This window comes from Crinia signifera, chromosome 7, assembly GCF_055691185.1.
Source record: "Crinia signifera chromosome 7, ASM5569118v1, whole genome shotgun sequence".
NCBI lineage: Eukaryota > Metazoa > Chordata > Amphibia > Anura > Myobatrachidae > Crinia > Crinia signifera.
This window is the reverse complement of record NC_139223.1, coordinates 43,502,431-43,524,584: the sequence shown is the minus strand read 5'-3', so window position 1 is coordinate 43,524,584 and position 22,154 is coordinate 43,502,431. Positions and strand designations below refer to the sequence as shown.

At 44.0% G+C, this 22,154-nt stretch overlaps 2 protein-coding genes across 2 annotated transcripts in view; one reads left to right on the top strand and one right to left on the bottom strand.

The window, feature by feature from the left end:
* Positions 1–489: 489 nt before the first annotated feature.
* On the bottom strand, positions 490–21,917 carry DCTN5 (dynactin subunit 5). The gene is made up of 6 exons (XM_083152941.1): positions 21,751–21,917; positions 18,911–18,979; positions 8,410–8,528; positions 4,774–4,885; positions 3,553–3,655; positions 490–895 (listed from the first exon to the last, which is right to left on the bottom strand). Exons 1-6 carry the CDS (start codon positions 21,796–21,798, stop codon positions 798–800), a joined length of 549 nt encoding a protein of 182 aa, XP_083009067.1. The 5' UTR covers positions 21,799–21,917; the 3' UTR covers positions 490–797.
* Positions 21,808–22,154, top strand: part of PALB2 (partner and localizer of BRCA2) — a 35,895-nt gene continuing 35,548 nt past the window's right edge. Inside the window, exon 1 of the mRNA XM_083152940.1 lies at positions 21,808–21,952. The gene's annotated coding sequence lies outside the window, so the exon portion shown is untranslated. The remainder of the gene's footprint in view (positions 21,953–22,154) is intronic.

Sequence of the window (22,154 nt, the reverse complement as noted above, 5' to 3'; positions counted from 1 at the left end):
CCCCCCTGCAGTGCACATGGTTTTGTCCATCTAAGAAGGAATTTGTCAGAAAGAGTGAACCAAAATAAGCCCCTTAGGGCTTCAAGTAAATCTTTTTCAATACTACTCTTCATCGCAATGAAAAGGCAGCTGCCAATCACTGCAGACTATAATGTACGAAGGTAAAATAGATCTTCGTTATAGTGCATACCCCTAGACATCAATAACCATCTGTAACTTTGCTATTGAATATTCATAGATGTAGCGGCTCTAAAACCTTGGCATGTTGTGACATGCCATCGTGCCCAGGAATAAATTTCGGAGGCCCAAACCATAAATGACTGATTGTATTGTGAAGTGGTTTACTACAGAGATAGGCGACCAGGGGCTGGTGGGGTACAATGTATCACAACACCGGGACAGCTAGATCATAGGATGGGAATATAACACACAAATACACTTCATGCACCTACATGTGTTATTACAAATATAACAGAACTGAACAGCATATGTAAAGCAAATATTTATTTTACTGACAAGTGCTAATCTAGTGCAATGCCGGGGTGTTGGGGCACTGCAATGCCAGGGTGGTGCACTGGCTTCGAGGACTGAGCTTTGACGGAACGGTTATGACAAAATCAGATCTCAACTTGGGACAGGAACGCTGCCTGGAGTAGAGGAGGATAGAGAGGGGGTTGTAATAAATAAATAGTAGGGGAGCTTTGGACCAAATGAATGCAGGATAAAGGTTAATATATACATGTACAAAATAAAAATAAAAATGAAACCAGCTGAGGGGGAGGGAGTGACGCCGGCATCTATATCTGCGTCAGCGGCAGGAACTTCTGGTAGTAACTCTTGGTGACGTCAATCATCAGTTCCTGCGTGCATTCTGGCAGCTCTCCGGAGAACAGGCCTAAAGGGTTAAACACAAGATATCAGACCGAAAACTCAAAGTGAGACTGTGGGCCTTATTCTAGTTCACTCTTCGAGGCAAATTCCTTCTCACATGGACAAAACCATGTGCACTGCAGGGGGGCAGATGTAACAGGTGCAGAGAGAATTAGATTTGGGTGGGGTTTTACTTCACAGTGAGATCTATACTGCAGTGTAAAAATAAAGCAGCCAGTATTTTCCCTGCACAGAAACAAAATAACTCAGCCAAATCTAATTATATCTGCACATATTACATCTGCCCCCCTGCAGTGCACATGGTTTTGTCCATTTGAGAAGGAATTCTCCTCTAAGAGTGAACTAGAATAAGGCCCTATATACTGGAGCTGGGTATTATACTGTGCCAGGCAGTGCACATACACACAAGAGGTTGTACTGAGGATTGGCGGGAGACTATGGGGAACTGCAAAATCTGACAATTTTCTGCAATAAAATTATTGTCCTAGTATAAACCACTGACAAGACTCAATATCCAGCCCTAGGAGACTAATAGCTGAAATGTAATCCGTTTAGAACTGGGGTAGCCAACCCTAGTCCTCCAGAGCTACCAACAGTGCATGTTTTGCAGGTCTCCTCACAGAATCACAAGTGAGCTAATTAGCTCCATCTGTGTATCTTTTAAAATGTGTCAGTGATTAATGAGTGCAGCAGCTAGGTTGTCTGGAAAATGTGCACTGTTGGTAGCTCTCGAGGGCTAGGGTTGGCTACCACTGGTTTAGAATGTAAGCTCTCACAAGCAGGGCCCCTCTTCCTTGATGTGTATTTCCTTCTCTTACTTAAACCATCTTTGATGGCACCAAATCCTGTGGTTTTCTGTAATGCTGATACTCATCTCAGTATCCACTGCTGATGCAGCTATGGTTATGTACCCTGTACTTTATTGTATTCAACTGTAATCTATGTTTTGCTTATGTACTCTGTAATTGGATGCTGCGGATCCCTTGTGGTGCCATATAAATAAAAGGATGATAATAATAATAATAATAATAATAATAATAAGTGGTATCCATAGAAACAAGATAACAAGATGAGAATGCCATCAGGTCAGGTGATTCCAATTTCAGTGACATCATATTTTCCATGTAATTAAGGGGGGTGGGGGACATTAAGCTTAGGGGCTGATCCATAATGTGTCACAGGTCTTGGTGGCCAATTGTATTTGCTAGAGTAATATTATTCCCAGTTATTTATATAGCGCACACATATTCCGCAGCGCTGTACAGAGAATATTTGAACATTCACATCAGTCCCAGTGGAGCTTACAATCTATATTCCCTATCACATGTACACACATTCACACAAGGGTTAATTTTGTTGGGAGCCAATTAACCTACCAGTATATTTTTGAATTGTGGGAGGTGACTCACATAAACACGGGGAGAATATACAAACTCCGCACAGTTAGGGCCATGGTTAGAATCGAACCCATGACCTCAGCGCTGTGAGGCAGCAATGCTAAGCCTTAGATGTTCTCCTTGTGCTCCGACCTAGAAATGGTTTAACGCTTCATAATGTCCTACAGCAAATAATCAGAGCGCACTGGGGCCGATTCAGACCCATTTTTTATGGGCCAAATTTGGCCCCATCCCCAATGTTCAAGGTTTATGCATACCCTTGGAGCGACCGGCTTTGACGCGTTTCACACTCGCCAAAACGTTCGCTCAGTAAGGGTAGGGAAGGGGACAGCAGAAGGCGAACACTTAAACTCCATCAAGAGAAATATTTGAGCTGATTAACTTGCCCTAACTTCTACCTGAGTTCCGATTTCTGTGAAACTTCAGGCGGCTCTCTGCGGCAGCGGCGGCTTCTGTTGACCTCATTCAGATCTCCAGCTTCTACTTCAGGACTACGGGCAGTAGTTTCTCCTCGGGGGGTCCCTCTTTATCGATCCTTTTTATGGATCGATAAAGAGGGACCCTCTGAGGAGACACTACTGCCCGCAGCACTGAAGTAGAAGCCGGAGATCTGGGTGACGTCACCAGAAGCCGCCGCTGACCGGCAAAGACTCTGCCGCAGAGAGCCGCCTAAAGATTCACAGATATCGGAACTACATGCTAGAGAAGTTAGTCAGCTCCCCACATGGACCCTCTCAATATCTCGAAAGAGAGCTGCTAAACATTATTTGTACATTTTATTATTTTTCATTTATTTTCTATTTTTTTTTTCCGTTTTTTATTATTTTCATTATCTCTTCATTTTGACCTCTATGCTATTAGATCTACTTTCATCTTGTCTTATACCTGTATTGTTTAGCCTCTTGTAAACAAGCGCCTAGTATCTACCTTTGCTTATAGCAAATATTTCTCTTGACTAGTTCTAACTACTGGGCAGCTCAAACACTAAGCGCAATTTCGTTTTTACGATATTGTCCCTCATCCCCCTACACTCCATCATTACAGTCCATGTTTTAAAAATATCCATTCTTGAGCACAGATGACTTCATTAGTACCTCAGTCATTTGACTTCATACCCAAGCATGGAATTCCTTAAACCCTGGACTGTAATTGCACAGGTTTGGGAATCTCTGGCTTAGCGTATATCAGGGAAGCCCCACGGCTGTACAATCAAATACAGACTCTTGCCTCCACTATATTGACGTCCCTCCGCAAATTCACTTACCGGGGCATCCGGAAAACACGGTGAAGGGAGGTACCACTGTTTCAGGAGGCAAAACGGTGTTGTCCAAAATCTTGCAACAATCCTTCAGGACGCACCGGCGGCCCTGTATAGAGAGAACATAGAACATGCAACATGGCAGTAACTAGAATAAAAAGGAAATTAACAGCAATTCATTTTCAGTGGTAGCATACATAGTAACGAGTATGGGTCATTGGGTGGACCGCTAAAGATCGACATGATTTGCTCAAACACTTAAGGTCGACATGGCTAAGGTAGACACAGATGGTCGACAATGGAAATGCCGACATGAGGATTTCACTTTTGACCCAAATGTCAACATAGTCGACACGGACACCGGCAAAGTAAACCACTGCGCTGGCCATGCTTTGGGCACGGCGCCTCGCTGTGCTCAGCACACTATATTATTCTCCCACCAAGTCATAGTGGACAGTAGGGTGCGAAATACCGCCTGTCGGCTTATCATAAAAACATGAAAAACCCATGTCGACCCTTTCACTGTCTACCTTCCCATTGTCGACCTAATGCTTGTGTAGACCTTTCAACTGTGTCGACCTTAGCCATGTCAACTTATTTCATGTGTCATCCTAAGCCATGTTGACCATCAATAGTCAACCCAATGCATGTTGACTTAAATAGGGTCGACCATGTGACCGTATCCCATAGTAACATAGTTGATGAGGTTGAAACTTTTATGGAGCCAATCTGCACATCTGCAGAGGGGTTCGGTATGATTTACCTACAATTAAAATCCTGACGGTCAAAATTCCGCCAGCAATTGACCAACAGTCAAAATACCGACCTGGTCAAAATAGACAGGTCAAAAATTAGACAAATGTTTTTCATATCCTTTTGGGTCTGTATGTTGACATAGGTCGACATGAACCCCGTGCTTCAACTCATGTTGACTTTTTAACCTGTCTACATTCTATATGTCGGTATTTTGACCCGGTCGACATTTTAAATGTCGGTATTTTGACCGTCATCGATGGTTGTCGGTATTTTGATTGTAGGTAAATTGACTGCATCCCCTGCAGAGCAAGACTGCCTGTCAGCCACACTCTTCCTGTCTATTTAAAGACACCTATCAATGTAACCAGCGGCAGAGCGTAGTGGATAGGTTAGTTACAGCAAGGTGGGCTACACATTAATGTCAAACAATGTCTTAATTATTTAGTAAAGGAGACTGGAAGTGATACTTACAATAACGCAGTTCTTCCCTATGTGTACATATGATCCTATCTGTGCTGCATTGACAACACAGTCTTCTTCTATGAAGACGTGGTCTCCGATATGCAAGGGGAAAAAGGCCACCCTGTTGAAAGTAACAGAAAGACACAAATCTACATTAGTGGAAAGGGTACTGGTAAATGTAGTGGCGATGTGGATGTGGCTGACCTACATTCCCCATAGTATGGCTTTAGCTTTGCCGAAACGCACGTTAGCGTCACGTGTGCCTATCGCAGCCTAATGGCTGGCGGCATGTGTACCTTCCCAACGCAAATTAGGCCTCTAATTATCTGGAACCGCTTTTCCCTGAACAAAAGCGCTCTCTGTTTTAAAGAGCAAAGTAATTTTCTGTCCCTTAAATGGTTTTGTGTGTGTGGGTGTGTTAATTACAAGTTGTGGGGAAGAGGCAGGTTCGCTCAATGACACAGGGAAATCAGAGACCTCGTGGCCGCATTCACCTCAATTACACACTGAAAAGGCAGCGGCGAAGCCTGCAATTAAGGCCAATTTCAGAGCATTAAGAGTCATGTAATATGAATACATTTAATAGGCAGCAAGCAACATTGGATCATCAACACCTGATCTGATATGAAAAAAAAACGAGGCAAATAATTCTCGTGATTTTAGAAATAACAGCATAATGCTTCAAAATTATACTAGGCATATATATCTTTTTTTAACCCCTTGAGTGGTGAGTGACAGGGGTTGGGGGGTGCCCCTAGAGGTGGTATGCCAATGGTGCACAGCTGGCGGCACCATTGGCTAACACCTCATTATCGGTGGTTTGCCTGGACATTTTCCGGGAGAGCCCAATACTGCGGCGCAGCTCAGCCCGGGCATACCATGTGAAGTGGTTACAGGAGGACAAAGCTACTCAAATACAGATAGGTGACCTTATTGGCTGCATTCAGTTGGAAAGCTCTGGGACCCAGTTTGTGTTGTCAGACAGGTACTGCAAATGCACAGAAGGGCTGACATACCCTTACACAAGGCTTTCAGAAGCGACCAGATTATTTGGGAGTATTATAATGATGAGGTTATCTTTGCTCATCCTGGTACTAATGACATTACTGGCCTGTGTAACAAGCATTATTTATTAGAGATGTGCGGTTAGTATTTATTCAGATTTCAATGTGAGATTTTATTGGCTAGCCACAACACGTGACAGCCGATAGCGAATAAGATTCGGATTTCAAATCCGAACCACACATCTCTATTATTTATACACATCTCACTTCTCCCTCATACACCAGGGATGGGTACAGATCAATGGTCTCTCCCAATGTCCGCTTGTCCTACACTCTCCTGCCAAAAGCAGACAGGTGTATCTAATGTCACATGTAAGCACCCTAGTGGTACACATTAAAGTAGGTCTGCAATGACAAGCTGCTGCCATGTAACGTGGTCACTGGATCTTACCTGTGGCATATAAGAACAGAACTACTGAGCCATAAGCATAGTACTGACCAGTAACGCTGCGCTATGTATTTATGGTTTAAACCAGTGGTTCACAATCTCAGTTGTCAGGTGTCCCTGACAGTCCAGGTTTTCCGGATAGCCATGTTTAAAAACAAATGTAAGATAAATTATATACTTCTAGTGCAAACACTTTAGAAACCTCTGTACAGCAAAAGAAAAAAGGGGGGGGGGGGGGGAGGGGATCACACCATTCACCCCCACAAACTGCATATTAGCACGCTTTCTACAGCAGAACATTTAGCACTTCCAGAAAACATAAGAAAATACGGTACTTGTGTAGTTTCACGGCGGCACTTGCGCAGTCAGTGTAGTGTCCCTGTCACCATCAGCGCCGATCCATTGACCGTGCCAGAGGAATAAGTGTTTTTGACCTTTCTGGGACTTGTTGTTCTAAGCTATTATTTAACATTTATCATTGTATTTCTTATTTTTTCTTTAGGTCAGTAAAATCCATTTGACAGTTAACATGCATCATCATTATTGTTTCAGATGGATGACATGACAGGTGTGAATGTGTTCCTGAAACACCCCCACTATCCACGCCAGCCCAAAGCGCAGTACGCATCCTCCCGACCTGTTCATACTCCCACTATCCACGTCGGAGCGAAGTTTATAAAGCGTGGCGAGCGCAGCTTCAGGCTCATTTTACGCGGGGCTCGCCACACTTTATAAAATCACAAACGTGAATAGTGGGGGTATGAACAGGCTCGGGAGGACTTGTACCACGTCTGTTAAGGTGGCCATACATCAGAAAGATATTGTACCCAATCATACAATCTCAATTGATTGTAAGATGGATTGTATGCAGATTGTGTGCACATCTTGTGTACACAAATCATACAATCAATCATCAGATGGATTGTATGACTGATTGTATGATGGATTGTATGCAGATTGTGTGCACATCTTGCATACACAGTCATACAGCAGATGGATTGTATGACTGATTGTAAGATGGATTGTGTGTAGATTGTGTGTCCAAAAACCACCAAGGACTGCCGGGGATTTCAAGGGAAATTGTACACAATCATGAGCGCAATCGATCTTAAGATCGATCTTTCTGATGTATGGCCAGCTTTAGTCACGCTTCGGGCTGGCATGTATAGTGGGGGTTTGAAATGGAGGCATTTGCCAGTATGTAACATGGAGCACTGGCAAATGTGTCCTTTACTGTGCATGGGACGCACTTGTGCCCGCACCCCCCCTTTGTGCACGAGACGCGCACGTGACCGAACCCCTAACCCTGACCATCTCCCTGAAGCGGACACGGGCAGGGTTGCCGTACCCTGCCACAAGAATTACTGAGACGCTCAAGCATATGAGATGCTCGTGCGTCTCAGGCAGATGGACCACCTCTCCGCCGGCGTCCGCATGATCGCCTCTCTGCCGACATCCGCCAGCGCAGGGGATCTGGCGGTTACCGGTGCTGTGTGAGAGCCGCTCACTAGGCTTGCCGGGGACAGAGCTGCAGCTCGCGGAGACAGTACGGGAAGTGGTGTTGATGTTTACTGGAATCACTAGATGTTATGCTATTGAACACGCTCTAACATGCTTGGACACAGGTGATTTCATTAGTACATCAGTCAACTTAATTTAACCATCTGTTCTCAACCAAGGATATCCCTAAAACCTGTACCTTTAGGGAACCCTGAGGGCTGAGTTTGGGAACCTTTGGTCTGAACAGCAGTTAGTGAGCACTGTTATCAATTTCACACCAGAAAATGCAGGGCCCCAGGCAGTGGCAGACCATCAACAGCGAGGCAGAGACTGGCGGCTCCCCCAGTGGCGCAGAGCGTGCGGCGCTCGCTTCCAGCACCGCGGCCAGGATAGGAAAGTCGGGTAAGTACATTTCACACCGGCCTGTATCCTGGGCTGGTCCCGGGAGCAACCCTGCTAGTGTGTGTGTGTGTGTGTGTGTGTGTGTGTGCACATCATCATTACATGGACTTATTTCTAGTGTCATTAAATCTTTACTAAATGAATCCATGCAACCATACCAGTGATAACCAATATAAAACCACCCAAAAAGACAATGAATTACCTGACACTACATACAATACACAAGCAAGATTAACATAAAAGAACAGAGTACAGCATATCATTATAAATAACTATATAGCTGCTCCTCACCCTTTGCTGAATTTCTTAAATGGCGGCCTAATCACACTTCGGCTTTTGATGACGCAGTGTCTCCCGACACGGACATTTGCCAAGTCCCCCCTGATAATACAGTCATTCATGACAATTGTCTGAAAGAGAGGAAGGAACAGCAGATTGGGGAAACCATAATGCAGCACTGGGTGACATACTGTACTAGTTACCCCTTCACAATGCATTACATCCAATGGCGGACATGCCGGAACGGAGGATCAGGGAGTGCAGACAGAGAAATATTTATTGTTTTAAATTGTAACCTAACTCCATGTAAAGATAAATGGTTACATTATTCTTTGGTACAGTGGTTGCCCTCCAGTTGCCACAGATTTTATATAATGGATTGCTAAAACTGTGGCAGGGAATGCTGGGATGTGTAGTTCCACAACAGCTGGAGGGCCATGAGTGTACATCAGGCATGTAGGATCTGTCCCTCCAGCTGTTGTAAAACAATACATCCCAGCATGCCTTGCCATAGTTCTAGCATTCCCTAGTAGCAAAACATAATGGGACTTGTAGATTCAAAATAGCTGGAGAGCCGCAGTTTGGACATGCCTGGTCTTTCTGGTCTTTCTGCTTTGACCGAATGATGTACACCATAACACTGCTAAAAAGGATGCTGTATTGATATACCACAACGAAATACTTGTAAACTGTGCATGCATATTGTGTCTTAATGGCAATTTAAATACAGTTGCTTGTATTGCTTTAGCACCCTCTGAAACACTCCTTTCTTGCAGGAATAGGCCACGCCCTGTGCTAAAAGGCCACACCCCTAAAATATTGGGCACACACACACACACACAGTCCTCCCCTCCCTTCAATACAGTCCAGTCAAGACACAGTAGGAAGACCTCAAAAGACTTTAGGCTGCAATCACATTACAAATATGCAAGCGCTTTGCAGAATAGTGAATCGCTTGTATAACTAGGGCAGCTCCCCACCTGCGCAGCATAGGCAGGCACTATGTCGCTGCATACAGCCCCAAAACCAGATACACCCCCATTGTCCAGACTGCAGCCTGACAATTCTGCGTCACATCCCCCAGCCGGCACTAAGACTTATCCAGAATGCAACTGCAGTTCTAGGGATCGCGCATGCACAGAATGGCGAACAAATTGTCCAATAACGAATTTCGCTATGCAGCGACTAAAGCTGAATTACCCCCAATGGGGGATATTTACTAAGATGTGTATTCTACTTCATATATGATGTTGCTATGGGCAACCAATCAGAATCTATGTCTTATTTATTGAGCACCCTAGAAGATAGTAGACTGGATCTGATTGGTTGCCCATAGCAACATCATATGTGAAGTAGAATACACATCTTAGTAAATTTCCCCCATTGGGTCTAATTCAGCTTTAGTCGCTGCAATTCGCTATTGGACAATTTGTTCACCATTCTGTGCATGCGCGATCCCTAGAACTGCAGTTGCATTCTGGATAAGTCTAAATGCCGGCTGGGGGATGTGACGCAGAATTGGCAGTTTTAGTGGATTTTGGCCCATACCCTGTGTCCTGGTGTGAATATGGGCCCATACCCTGTGTCCTGGTGTGAATATGGGCCCATACCCTGTGTCCTGGTGTGAATATGGGCCCATACCCTGTGTCCTGGTGTGAATATGGGCCCATACCCTGTGTCCTGGTGTGAATTTTGGCCCATACCCTGTGTCCTGGTGTGAATTTTGGCCTATTCTGTGTTGCATAATGTGTAAGGGGTATATTGCACTGGGAGGGGAATATTTATTGCCCATGGGGGAGATGCCGGTAGATCATTAAGTAAGTATACAAAAAGTAGATCCCGGGTGACAAAAGTCCAGCCACCCCTGATGTAGCGGATACAGCCAGGTAATTTGTGATAGGCTGCAGTAGTTGTTTTTGCAATAAATGTTCAATTTCTACATTTTATTCAATTTATTGTAATCATAATACACTGCTGTGGCGTCCCCCCAATATATATTCTAATACATATACTGCTGTTCCTCTGAGGAATACGTTTTAGGATCCGCACCTACTAACATGTATATGTGAGCACAGAAATCATCAGAGAAGGAGCAGAGATGGCAGCAGCAGTGACAGATAAAACCACTGGGCCCAGCAGCAGCACTGAGATGGCTTCAGTACACGCCCCAAACCCCCCTGTTCTTTCTGTGGTGACTCCTGAGCACTAATATGGCACTTTCCACTGATTCCCCAAATGTGTTACTGTGTAATATTAGTGGGAAGATGATGCTGGGTATAGGGCAGAGAGACCAACTGCCATTTCCAACCGCCGCCCGCATGCCACATCCCAGGTATAAAACCTCAGTGCACTGGCCTCTCACTGGCATTTCTTGAGCAGAGGCAGAGGAGAGCGCAAGAAAAAAAGACCCCCCCCTAGAGAGAGTGAGTTGTTTACAACTTTACTTTTTACAGGAGATCAGTGATCAGAGAGATCAGGGCACATTAACACCTGTGTTTTCTTTCTTTTTTTTTTTTCTGTGCACCTTTGGTGCACTTTACCACCAACAATGAGCCGGAGGGAATTGGCCCAGTTATCTGGAACTGGGCCATATCCGAACACCTCGTGGCTACGATCAGGACGCCGCAGACCATCTTCAGGTGTCCCATCTGCAGCAGCCCAACCAGCAGCAGACCCATCATCAGGAGGAGCACCAGCAGTGGCAGTACCATCCTTGGGAGCACGGAGACCAGCAGTCATTCTTGTCCCCCTTCCATCCTACAGGAGGTGCACCTTAACAGAAGGAGGCGCTGTAGAGTCCTGCACCATCTGCATCTCCCAGTATCGGATTGGAGAGGAAGTGGCGGTCACATCCTGCAGGCATGTTTTCCACATCTCATGCCTGACACAGTGGCTGCACATCAACAGCATCTGCCCCCTGTGCCGCGCCCGATGCTTCGACCTGAGCAGATTTTCCCAGCGTCATCTTTAGAGGAAACTGAGAACATCATTGCCCCCAAACATCCAGGGGTGCGATTCAAGGACGTAAGTACTGTTGTATCTGGTCGTGTCCTTGTTGTCTTGTCTCCCCCTGTCTACCCTACTCGGGGACCAGCCACTTGCTGCTGTTGTCAGCAGAAGTCTTGAGGGATTTTACCTTTTACCTGAACTGACGGACTTAGGGGGAGATTCAATCACCGTTGAGCATCTCCCGTGGGGGAGATGCTCGACGGGCCCTATTCAATGCTGTCTTCCCCGACAGCATTGAACAGGGTTTTCTGTCAGAACGAGCCCGACATCTCTAGCTGTCGGGCTCGTTCTGCCGAGAACAGCCGGGAAGTGACGAGCTGCCGGCTGCAGCTCGTCACTTCCCGGCCGCAACTCGCGGCCACGCCCCCTTCTCGCCGCTCGGCGGCCGGGACATTGAATCCCGACTGCCGAGCTCCAGTCGAGGTAAGCGAGAACGGGACAGGGGCACGGCTGTCGCGCTAGCTCGACAGCCGTGCCTCTGACATTGAATACCCCCCTTAATTTGGCTCATTTCAATTTGGCTAATTGGCAACAATTCAAATTCCTCAGTCCCTCAGCAGGATTTTGGTTTCACCTCTTGCCGAGTTTTACATGTGTTATCCTTGCTCTCCCCCAACCCCCTCTCCCCTCATGTGTCTCTATATTGCTTCTGATTGGCCCTGAAGCTTGTTTTAATTTGGCTAATTGGCATTCAATTAAACAAAATATGTTTTTTTATTTTTTTGGGCAGATCATAATTTTATTAAGATTTAATAATTTGGGAGCTATTCATGAAGGCGTGAAAAGAGGGGAGAAGTGTGGTTGCCGTGGGTAACATCTCCACTGGCTCTCCCCTCCACTCTTCTCACTGCTTCCCGAATAGGCCCCTTTGCCACCAAACTTTAGTTTATTAAACATATTTAAATATTCAGGCGACCACCTCCCCCCGTGGGGAGATGGTCGCCGGCGAATGAATACCCCCCTTAATGCGTTTTAAATAAATACCACCTTTTATTCTGCCAAATACATGTCTCCGAGTCTTTATTTATATTATGGTTGCTTATGAGTGTGTGATTATATGGTATACTATATATTATATGGTATATACATGGGACACCCACAGATGGTTACTTATGAGTGTGTGATTATATGGTATACTATATATTATATGGTATATACATGGGACACCCACAGATGGTTACTTATGAGTGTGTGATTATGTGGTATACTATATATTATATGGTATATACATGGGACACCCACAGATGGTTACTTATGAGTGTGTGATTATATGGTATACTATATATTATATGGTATATACATGGGACACCCACAGATGGTTACTTATGAGTGTGTGATTATATGGTATACTATATATTATATGGTATATACATGGGACACCCACAGATGGTTACTTATGAGTGTGTGATTATATGGTATACTATATATTATATGGTATATACATGGGACACCCACAGATGGTTACTTATGAGTGTGTGATTATGTGGTATACTATATATTATATGGTATATACATGGGACACCCAGAGATGGTTACTTATGAGTGTGTGATTATATGGTATACTATATATTATATGGTATATACATGGGACACCCACAGATGGTTACTTATGAGTGTGTGATTATATGGTATACTATATATTATATGGTATATACATGGGACACCCACAGATGGTTACATATGAGTGTGTGATTATGTGGTACACTATATATTATAAGGTATATACATGGGACACCCACAGATGGTTACTTATGAGTGTGTGATGAAGTGGTATACTATATATTATATGGTATATACATGGGACACCCACAGATGGTTACTTATGAGTGTGTGATTATATGGTATACTATATATTATATGGTATATACATGGGACACCCACAGATGGTTACTTATGAGTGTGTGATTATATGGTATACTATATATTATATGGTATATACATGGGACACCCAACAGATGGTTACTTATGAGTGTGTGATTATATGGTATACTGTATATTATATGGTATATACATGGGACACCCACAGATGGTTACTTATGAGTGTGTGATTATATGGTATACTATATATTATATGGTATATACATGGGACACCCACAGATGGTTGCTTATGAGTGTGTGATTATATGGTATACTATATATTATATGGTATATACATGGGACACCCACAGATGGTTACTTATGAGTGTGTGATTATATGGTATACTATATATTATATGGTATATACATGGGACACCCACAGATGGTTACTTATGAGTGTGTGATTATATGGTATACTATATATTATATGGTATATACATGGGACACCCACAGATGGTTACTTATGAGTGTGTGATTATATGGTATACTATATATTATATGGTATATACATGGGACACCCACAGATGGTTACTTATGAGTGTGTGATTATATGTTATTACTATATATTATATGGTATATACATGGGACACCCACAGATGGTTACTTATGAGTGTGTGATTATGTGGTATACTATATAATATATGGTATATACATGGGACACCCACAGATGGTTACTTATGAGTGTGTGATTATATGGTATACTATATATTATATGGTATATACATGGGACACCCACAGATGGTTACTTATGAGTGTGTGATTATATGGTATACTATATATTATATGGTATATACATGGGACACCCACAGATGGTTACTTATGAGTGTGTGATTATATGGTATACTATATATTATATGGTATATACATGGGACACCCACAGATGGTTACTTATGAGTGTGTGATTATATGGTATACTATATATTATATGGTATATACATGGGACACCCACAGATGGTTACTTATGAGTGTGTGATTATATGGTATACTATATATTATATGGTATATACATGGGACACCCACAGATGGTTACTTATGAGTGTGTGATTATATGGTATACTATATATTATATGGTATATACATGGGACACCCACAGATGGTTACTTATGAGTGTGTGATTATATGGTATACTATATATTATATGGTATATACATGGGACACCCACAGATGGTTACTTATGAGTGTGTGATTATATGGTATACTATATATTATATGGTATATACATGGGACACCCACAGATGGTTACTTATGAGTGTGTGATTATATGGTATACTATATATTATATGGTATATACATGGGACACCCACAGATGGTTACTTATGAGTGTGTGATTATATGGTATACTATATATTATATGGTATATACATGGGACACCCACAGATGGTTACTTGTGAGCGTGTGATTATATGGTATACTATATATTATATGGTATATACATGGGACACATACAGATGGTTACTTATGAGTGTGTGATTATATGGTATACTATATATTATATGGTATATACATGGGACACCCACAGATGGTTACTTATGAGTGTGTGATTATATGGTATACTATATATTATATGGTATATACATGGGACACCCACAGATGGTTACTTATGAGTGTGTGTGATTATATGGTATACTATATATTATATGGTATATACATGGGACACCCACAGATGGTTACTTATGAGTGTGTGTGATTATATGGTATACTATATATTATATGGTATATACATGGGACACCCACAGATGGTTGAGGGCTTATGGATCTTTATGCTTTGCCACTATACAGTTCTTTAATTGATTTACTAATAAATAAATAAATAAATATCTGACCATTGCTGACTCCAAATCACTGTGTCAAAATCTTTTAATATAAGTTATTAATGTTATTTTAGTGTTTAGTGGTAAATAGAGATAAGTTATTATTGTGTGGTTGGCGCAGGGGACACCATCAGATTACCAAATTAGTGTAACACATTTATGTTTAATAATCACAGAGGACGTGAAGCAGCCACATCTCCAATTGTTCTCCCTGAACCTGTCTCTGAGTCAGACAAATGCATCTCAATGGGTCTGTGGGCTGTGTGCACAAAACTGACACACATCCTCTAGTGGCTACATAGGAGTCACTGGATGGCAGTGGGGTATTTGCACATGGGGCCCGATTCAGACCTGAGCGCTGGGCAGAGGGTTTTCAGAGTCCAGCGATCAGGTAAACTCCATCCCACCCCACACAAGCGAATTCCCACCATGTGCACCATGGAATGGTCATCTTATCACCTGCTACCTCACCCCCTGTCATCTTATCACCTGCTACCTCACCCCGTCATCTTACCACCTGCTACCTCACCCCCTGTCATCTTATCACCTGCTACCTCACCCCGTCATCTTACCACCTGCTACCTCACCCCCTGTCATCTTATCACCTGCTACCTCACCCACTGTCATCTTATCACCTGCTACCTCACCCCCTGTCATCTTACCACCTGCTACCTCACCCCGTCATCTTACCACCTGCTACCTCACCCCGTCATCTTACCACCTGCTACCTCACCCCCTGTCATCTTATCACCTGCTACCTCACCCCGTCATCTTACCACCTGCTACCTCACCCCCTGTCATCTTATCACCTGCTACCTCACCCACTGTCATCTTATCACCTGCTACCTCACCCCCTGTCATCTTACCACCTGCTACCTCACCCCGTCATCTTACCACCTGCTACCTCACCCCGTCATCTTACCACCTGCTACCTCACCCCCTGTCATCTTATCACCTGCTACCTCACCCCCTGTCATCTTATCACCTGCTATCTCACCCTCTCTCACCCTCTCTCACCTTGCCCTTTATTACGTCCTTCCATCACCGACACTGCACCCCTTGACCCTGTCATCACATCCCCTGTCACCTCAGCCTCTCTTACCATGCCCCCTGTTAACTCACCCCCATACATATATATGCATATACACACGCACACATACATACAGATGGAGCCAGTTTTATCTATCCGGCCGGCGCACCACCTTTCAATCTTGACGCGCCGGTTGCCGAGACGGGGACGTGCAATTGTCTCACATGCACACGCATCCCATTCTCATCAATCGGCGCACCAAGACAAAAGTATATGGTGCTCTGGCTGGATAGATGAAACTCACTCGATCTGTATATAGGCCACAACCCATTTATAAATGGGGTGTGGCTTTCTGGGAGCTATGCCACACCCATTTTTGAATGGTTGCGGCTCTTTGTCATTACAGAATTTTTTTTGGGGCTCTTTGTCTCAGGTGGGTTGGCCACCCCTGCACTATATGCACAGCTAGTTCTTATGCACACAGCTAGTTCTTATGCACTATATGCACACAGCTAGTTCTTATGCACTATATGCACACAGATAGTTCTTATGCACTATATGCACACAGCTAGTTCTTATGCACACAGCTAGTTCTTATGCACTATATGCACACAGCTAGTTCTTATGCACTATATGCACACAGCTAGTTCTTATGGACTATATGCACACAGCTAGTTCTTATGCACTATATGCACACAGCTAGTTCTTATGCACTATATGCACACAGCTAGTTCTTATGCACTATATGCACACAGCTAGTTCTTATGGACTATATGCACACAGCTAGTTCTTATGCACTATATGCACACAGCTAGTTCTTATGCACTATATGCACACAGCTAGTTCTTATGCACTATATGCACACAGCTAGTTCTTATGCACTATATGCACACAGCTAGTTCTTATGCACACAGCTAGTTCTTATGGACTATATGCACACAGCTAGTTCTTATGCACACAGCTAGTTCTTATGGACTATATGCACACAGCTAGTTCTTATGCACTATATGCACACAGCTAGTTCTTATGCACACAGCTAGTTCTTATGCACTATATGCACACAGCTAGTTCTTATGGACTATATGCACACAGCTAGTTCTTATGGACTATATGCACACAGCTAGTTCTTATGCACACAGCTAGTTCTTATGGACTATATGCACACAGCTAGTTCTTATGCACTATATGCACACAGCTAGTTCTTATGCACACAGCTAGTTCTTATGGACTATATGCACACAGCTAGTTCTTATGGACTATATGCACACAGCTAGTTCTTATGCACTATATGCACACAGCTAGTTCTTATGGACTATATGCACACAGCTAGTTCTTATGCACTATATGCACACAGCTAGTTCTTATGCACACAGCTAGTTCTTATGCACTATATGCACAAAGCTAGTTCTTATGCACTATATGCACACAGCTAGTTCTTATGCACTATATGCACAAAGCTAGTTCTTATGCACTATATGCACACAGCTAGTTCTTATGGACTATATGCACACAGCTAGTTCTTATGCACTATATGCACACAGCTAGTTCTTATGCACTATATGCACACAGCTAGTTCTTATGCACACAGCTAGTTCTTATGCACTATATGCACACAGCTAGTTCTTATGGACTATATGCACACAGCTAGTTCTTATGGACTATATGCACACAGCTAGTTCTTATGCACTATATGCACACAGCTAGTTCTTATGCACACAGCTAGTTCTTATGGACTATATGCACACAGCTAGTTCTTATGCACTATATGCACACAGCTAGTTCTTATGCACTATATGCACACAGCTAGTTCTTATGGACTATATGCACACAGCTAGTTCTTATGCACACAGCTAGTTCTTATGCACTATATGCACACAGCTAGTTCTTATGCACTATATGCACACAGCTAGTTCTTATGCACACAGCTAGTTCTTATAGACTATATGCACACAGCTAGTTCTTATGGACTATATGCACACAGCTAGTTCTTATGCACACAGCTAGTTCTTATGCACTATATGCACACAGCTAGTTCTTATGCACTATATGCACACAGCTAGTTCTTATGGACTATATGCACACAGCTAGTTCTTATGCACACAGCTAGTTCTTATGCACACAGCTAGTTCTTATGCACTATATGCACACAGCTAGTTCTTATGCACTATATGCACACAGCTAGTTCTTATGGACTATATGCACACAGCTAGTTCTTATGCACTATATGCACACAGCTAGTTCTTATGGACTATATGCACACAGCTAGTTCTTGTAATGATGGCGTTAAACTGTTTCAGAATGTAAGCACTCACGAGCAGGGCCCTCCCCCTCATTTGCTTTTCCTACTCTTACTTAAACCATCCTTGATGGCACCAAATCATGCGTTTTTCTGCCAGACTCATGGCCCTAGAAACATAGAATTTGACAGCAGATAAGAACCACTTGGCCCATCTAGTCTGCCCCTCCAGCTGTTGTGGAACTACACGTCCCAGCATGCCCTGCCACAGGTTTTATATAATGGATCGCTAAAACTGTGGCAGGGCATGCTGGAATGTGTAGTTCCACAACAGCTTGAGGGCCATGAGTTACACACCACTAGCATAGAGGCTCTAATTCATGGTTACTTCAGATTGGAATAAAACTATTTAATCAACATTGAAGTGATCTCTGTAACTGTAGCAACAGTGCCACCATACAAACAGGTCAAGGAAAGAGTTGCATTTTCATTAAAAAAAAAGGCAGTTTTATTTCAATCCTGCATACTTATTTCATAGGGGTGGAAAGTAGTTTTGACTGTGTTACTAACTTTGCCATTCAGCACGATATTCTGGCTGCCGCAGAGTACGGACTGTCGGCTCACTTTGTTTCCGGAAGCCTGCGAATAAAGGACATAAGTATAATGTTATGTGATGTCAGACAGGCACACAACCCATCTAACCTGTCATTACTATGGCGATCATCCTCCGTCCCTGTTTGAGCCTTATGATATTACTGGCTCCGCCCTCTAAAAAAAAAAAACCAGGGTGACTTGCTCCGTTTCTAGAATCCCAGCCCTCTCTTGATGTCTCTGTCTGTCAATTAGGAAGCTGCAGAGGTGAACTTTATCCAACAGTGTAAGGCCCATTGTGCAGTCACAAATTCCTGATAATCCACCTATGAATCACGCCCTTAGGCACCACTGCTGCTTGAAGTCTATTCTGCAATTTAATACCCCTTTCACACCAGCCAAAATTTCCTAGCTAGCAGGGTTGAAATCCAGTTCAGTAGCGCTTCCATCCGTCAAATAACGCTACAAGCTCCCAGCCGCCACTGCCCGAACCCTGGAAACCACTGCCTGGACCAGCTGCTACACATAAGTGGGGAGGGGATGGTTTCTCTCACACTAGAAAATGCAGGGACTAGGCCGGTGTGAAAGGGGCCAACCCAGGAATGTCCCTGCTTGATCCCTGGACTGTATTCCCGGGTAAGTCCCTGCATTTTCTGGTGTGAAAGGGGTATAAAGTACCTTTCCTTATAGCGGTTACCCTCTAGATTTTGTGCATGTCCTCTAATACTATACATTCTTCTCCCTCTGTAGCCAAGCATCCCTACGTTTGGCTTCTTTTGGGTCCCACGATGGGATGCAGAAAACTAAGCAAATAGCTTAGTGGGCGCCCAACTAACATATAAGTATGGGCCTGATTCAGACCAGATTGCTGCTGGGTGATTTTGCACAGCCCTGCGATCAGATAGAAAACCCTTCCACAACTGTGTGCTAGAGACAGGCTGATCGCAAGCCAGCGTTGACATTACCAACCCTCCCTTAAATGCTTGGGCATGCCTGCTTTTTTTCTGACACACCCAGAAAATGGCAGGTTGCTACCCACCAGTCAAATTGCAAGGGGACTGTAAATGGATTCTTTGTAGTTTTTTGTCGGTTTGGCCTTGCGCATGCGTACTGTGATCCCTACTCCTAGCCAATAATTCGCACAACAGTGATCAGCTCTGAATAGCTCATAGTAATAACTAGAGACAGGATTATATGCAACATAAAAAGCTTGAAATATGCATGCAAATATGCATGAAAAATACTTAAAATATGCATGAAAAGCGTTAAAATATGCTACATCAGATATTAAAAAAAAGTAATTTTTAACTTATTTATTTAAAAATCAGCATACAATTTGTTGCAAATAAACCTCAAAAATAGGCCCATTAGGCCCACAGCATCCGCAGATGTCTAGTGCTGTACACAGGATTTTTTTTCTTCCTGGCTGCTACAGCAGACCGCAGCGTCTAAAGCTCTTCTTGCATCAACTACACGGACCCTCATCTCCAGCGCCGATGGATCAAATGTCAGCATAGCGTGTGAGGGCGGTGCAGTGGAAGGCTTCCTCCCTGCGCCGCATACTCACTGTGACACAGCATTTCCTCCGCGCCGCGTGATGTCACAACCCTTCCACCCGCCTCCTCTGCTGCAGAAGTCTGTCTCTTGGTGTAAAGTCCCAGGCCAGGGGCAGGCAAAGGTTCAGGAGCTTCGTAATGGCATCCCCCCGACTGACTTTTATCAACATGGATTGGCAGCCTAGAGCAGTGTCAAACATAGCGTACATCCAAGGTTCCCCACACTGTGCACATATTGCCCCAGCCTGCACACTACCACTACCTGGCCAGCAGCAGCAGGGCAAAGCAGTGCTGTGACTCGCGGGTGGGAAGAAGGCGGGACCTAAAATATGCACCATCACTAGATTTTAGGTAAAATATGTAATAACCAGTAAGAATGGGCAAAATATGCAAATGCATATGCAAATATGCAAATGCATATAATCCTGTCTCTAGTCATAACATACTGATTCCGTGCCGTGTTCCAGCGCATTCGCACCTTGTTGAGATGTTTATCACTACAAATAGAAATAGTGCGGTATCCAATTAGCCGTGGTAATTTACCATAGCTAATTGACATGCCCAGGGCTATCCTATCAGCCCCGATACTGGCAGCTATCAGGGACTAGGTGCCATGTGCTAGAATTGGATATCCCAAAAATGACTAAAGGCATACACTATGCGACCTCTCCTATGGGACAAGTCACATCTTCTGATTCCCCTCAAGCCTTCTAAGACCATCGTATGCGACCCTTCTGCATGTTATCCAGCCTCCTGCTGCTGTCAAGGGCTTCGCCCCAGCGATCATACGTGTAGCATGTATGCTTTCCAGTTCCAATACAATGTGCACTGGACCTCACATCGGATATGTTCAGATCCCAGACATGCTATTTGGTCAGATCCTACCCGATTCCTTGGCCCCATACAGCATCAGATTTTGAAGTTTTTGTCAGCCATGTAAGCCAATGACAGCAAATTGTATACATTACAAGGCAGCAGATGGGTGCAGTGGACGTTGGGTAAAATGCTTTTGCTTCATGCTTTCATAGCACAGATATCCACCATTAGAACCTTATTATACTGGGAGGGAATCCCAAATATTCTGCTGCGCTATATCAAAGAGTACAGTAGTGACAGCTCCAGTCCTATCTGTAGGTGGGACTCCCTAACACAGGCAGGCACACATGCATACAAAGACATGCACGCACATACATACATACATACATACATACATACATACATACATACATACATATACATGCACATACACGTATGCACACTTACAGTCTCTATGTACTCGGACTTGTTATACAGAAGCTCGCTCAGCTCCATAGCTGCTGCTGCTCCTCCCGGCCGGGTCAGACGTCACTTCCGGTTAACGGAGTCACGTGACTGCCGCTGTCCCAGGCGCCGGGCCCGGGTGAGGTGAATCACGTGATGAACGTGCACCCGTCGCTGGCCGCGATTCCCTGCGTGTGTCCACACAGTACGTATGACCCACAGCACCCGGCGCCTGCTCACCCCGCTATATATATGTGTAGTGCGGGTAATAATGTCAGCATTATCCTGCCCTGATCACTGGCTATGCAACATGTGGTGTCCCAGCCTGTGTATGTGTGTGTGGCATAGTGCCCTCTGCCATGCTGGTAGTTATAGTACCCCGGATAGCTACAGGACAGGTAGCAGAT

Bases quoted from the DNA above. Each gene is read 5' to 3' on its own strand.
- DCTN5 (XM_083152941.1), bottom strand. From the start codon at position 21,798: ATGGAGCTGAGCGAGCTTCTGTATAACAAGTCCGAGTACATAGAGACT. The intron at 4,886-8,409 runs GTGAGGAGCAGC...TACTTTCAACAG, and splicing joins TTTAAGAAATTCAGCAAAGG to GGTGGCCTTTTTCCCCTTGC. The intron at 896-3,552 runs GTAAGTGAATTT...TTAACCCTTTAG, and splicing joins CGTGTTTTCCGGATGCCCCG to GCCTGTTCTCCGGAGAGCTG.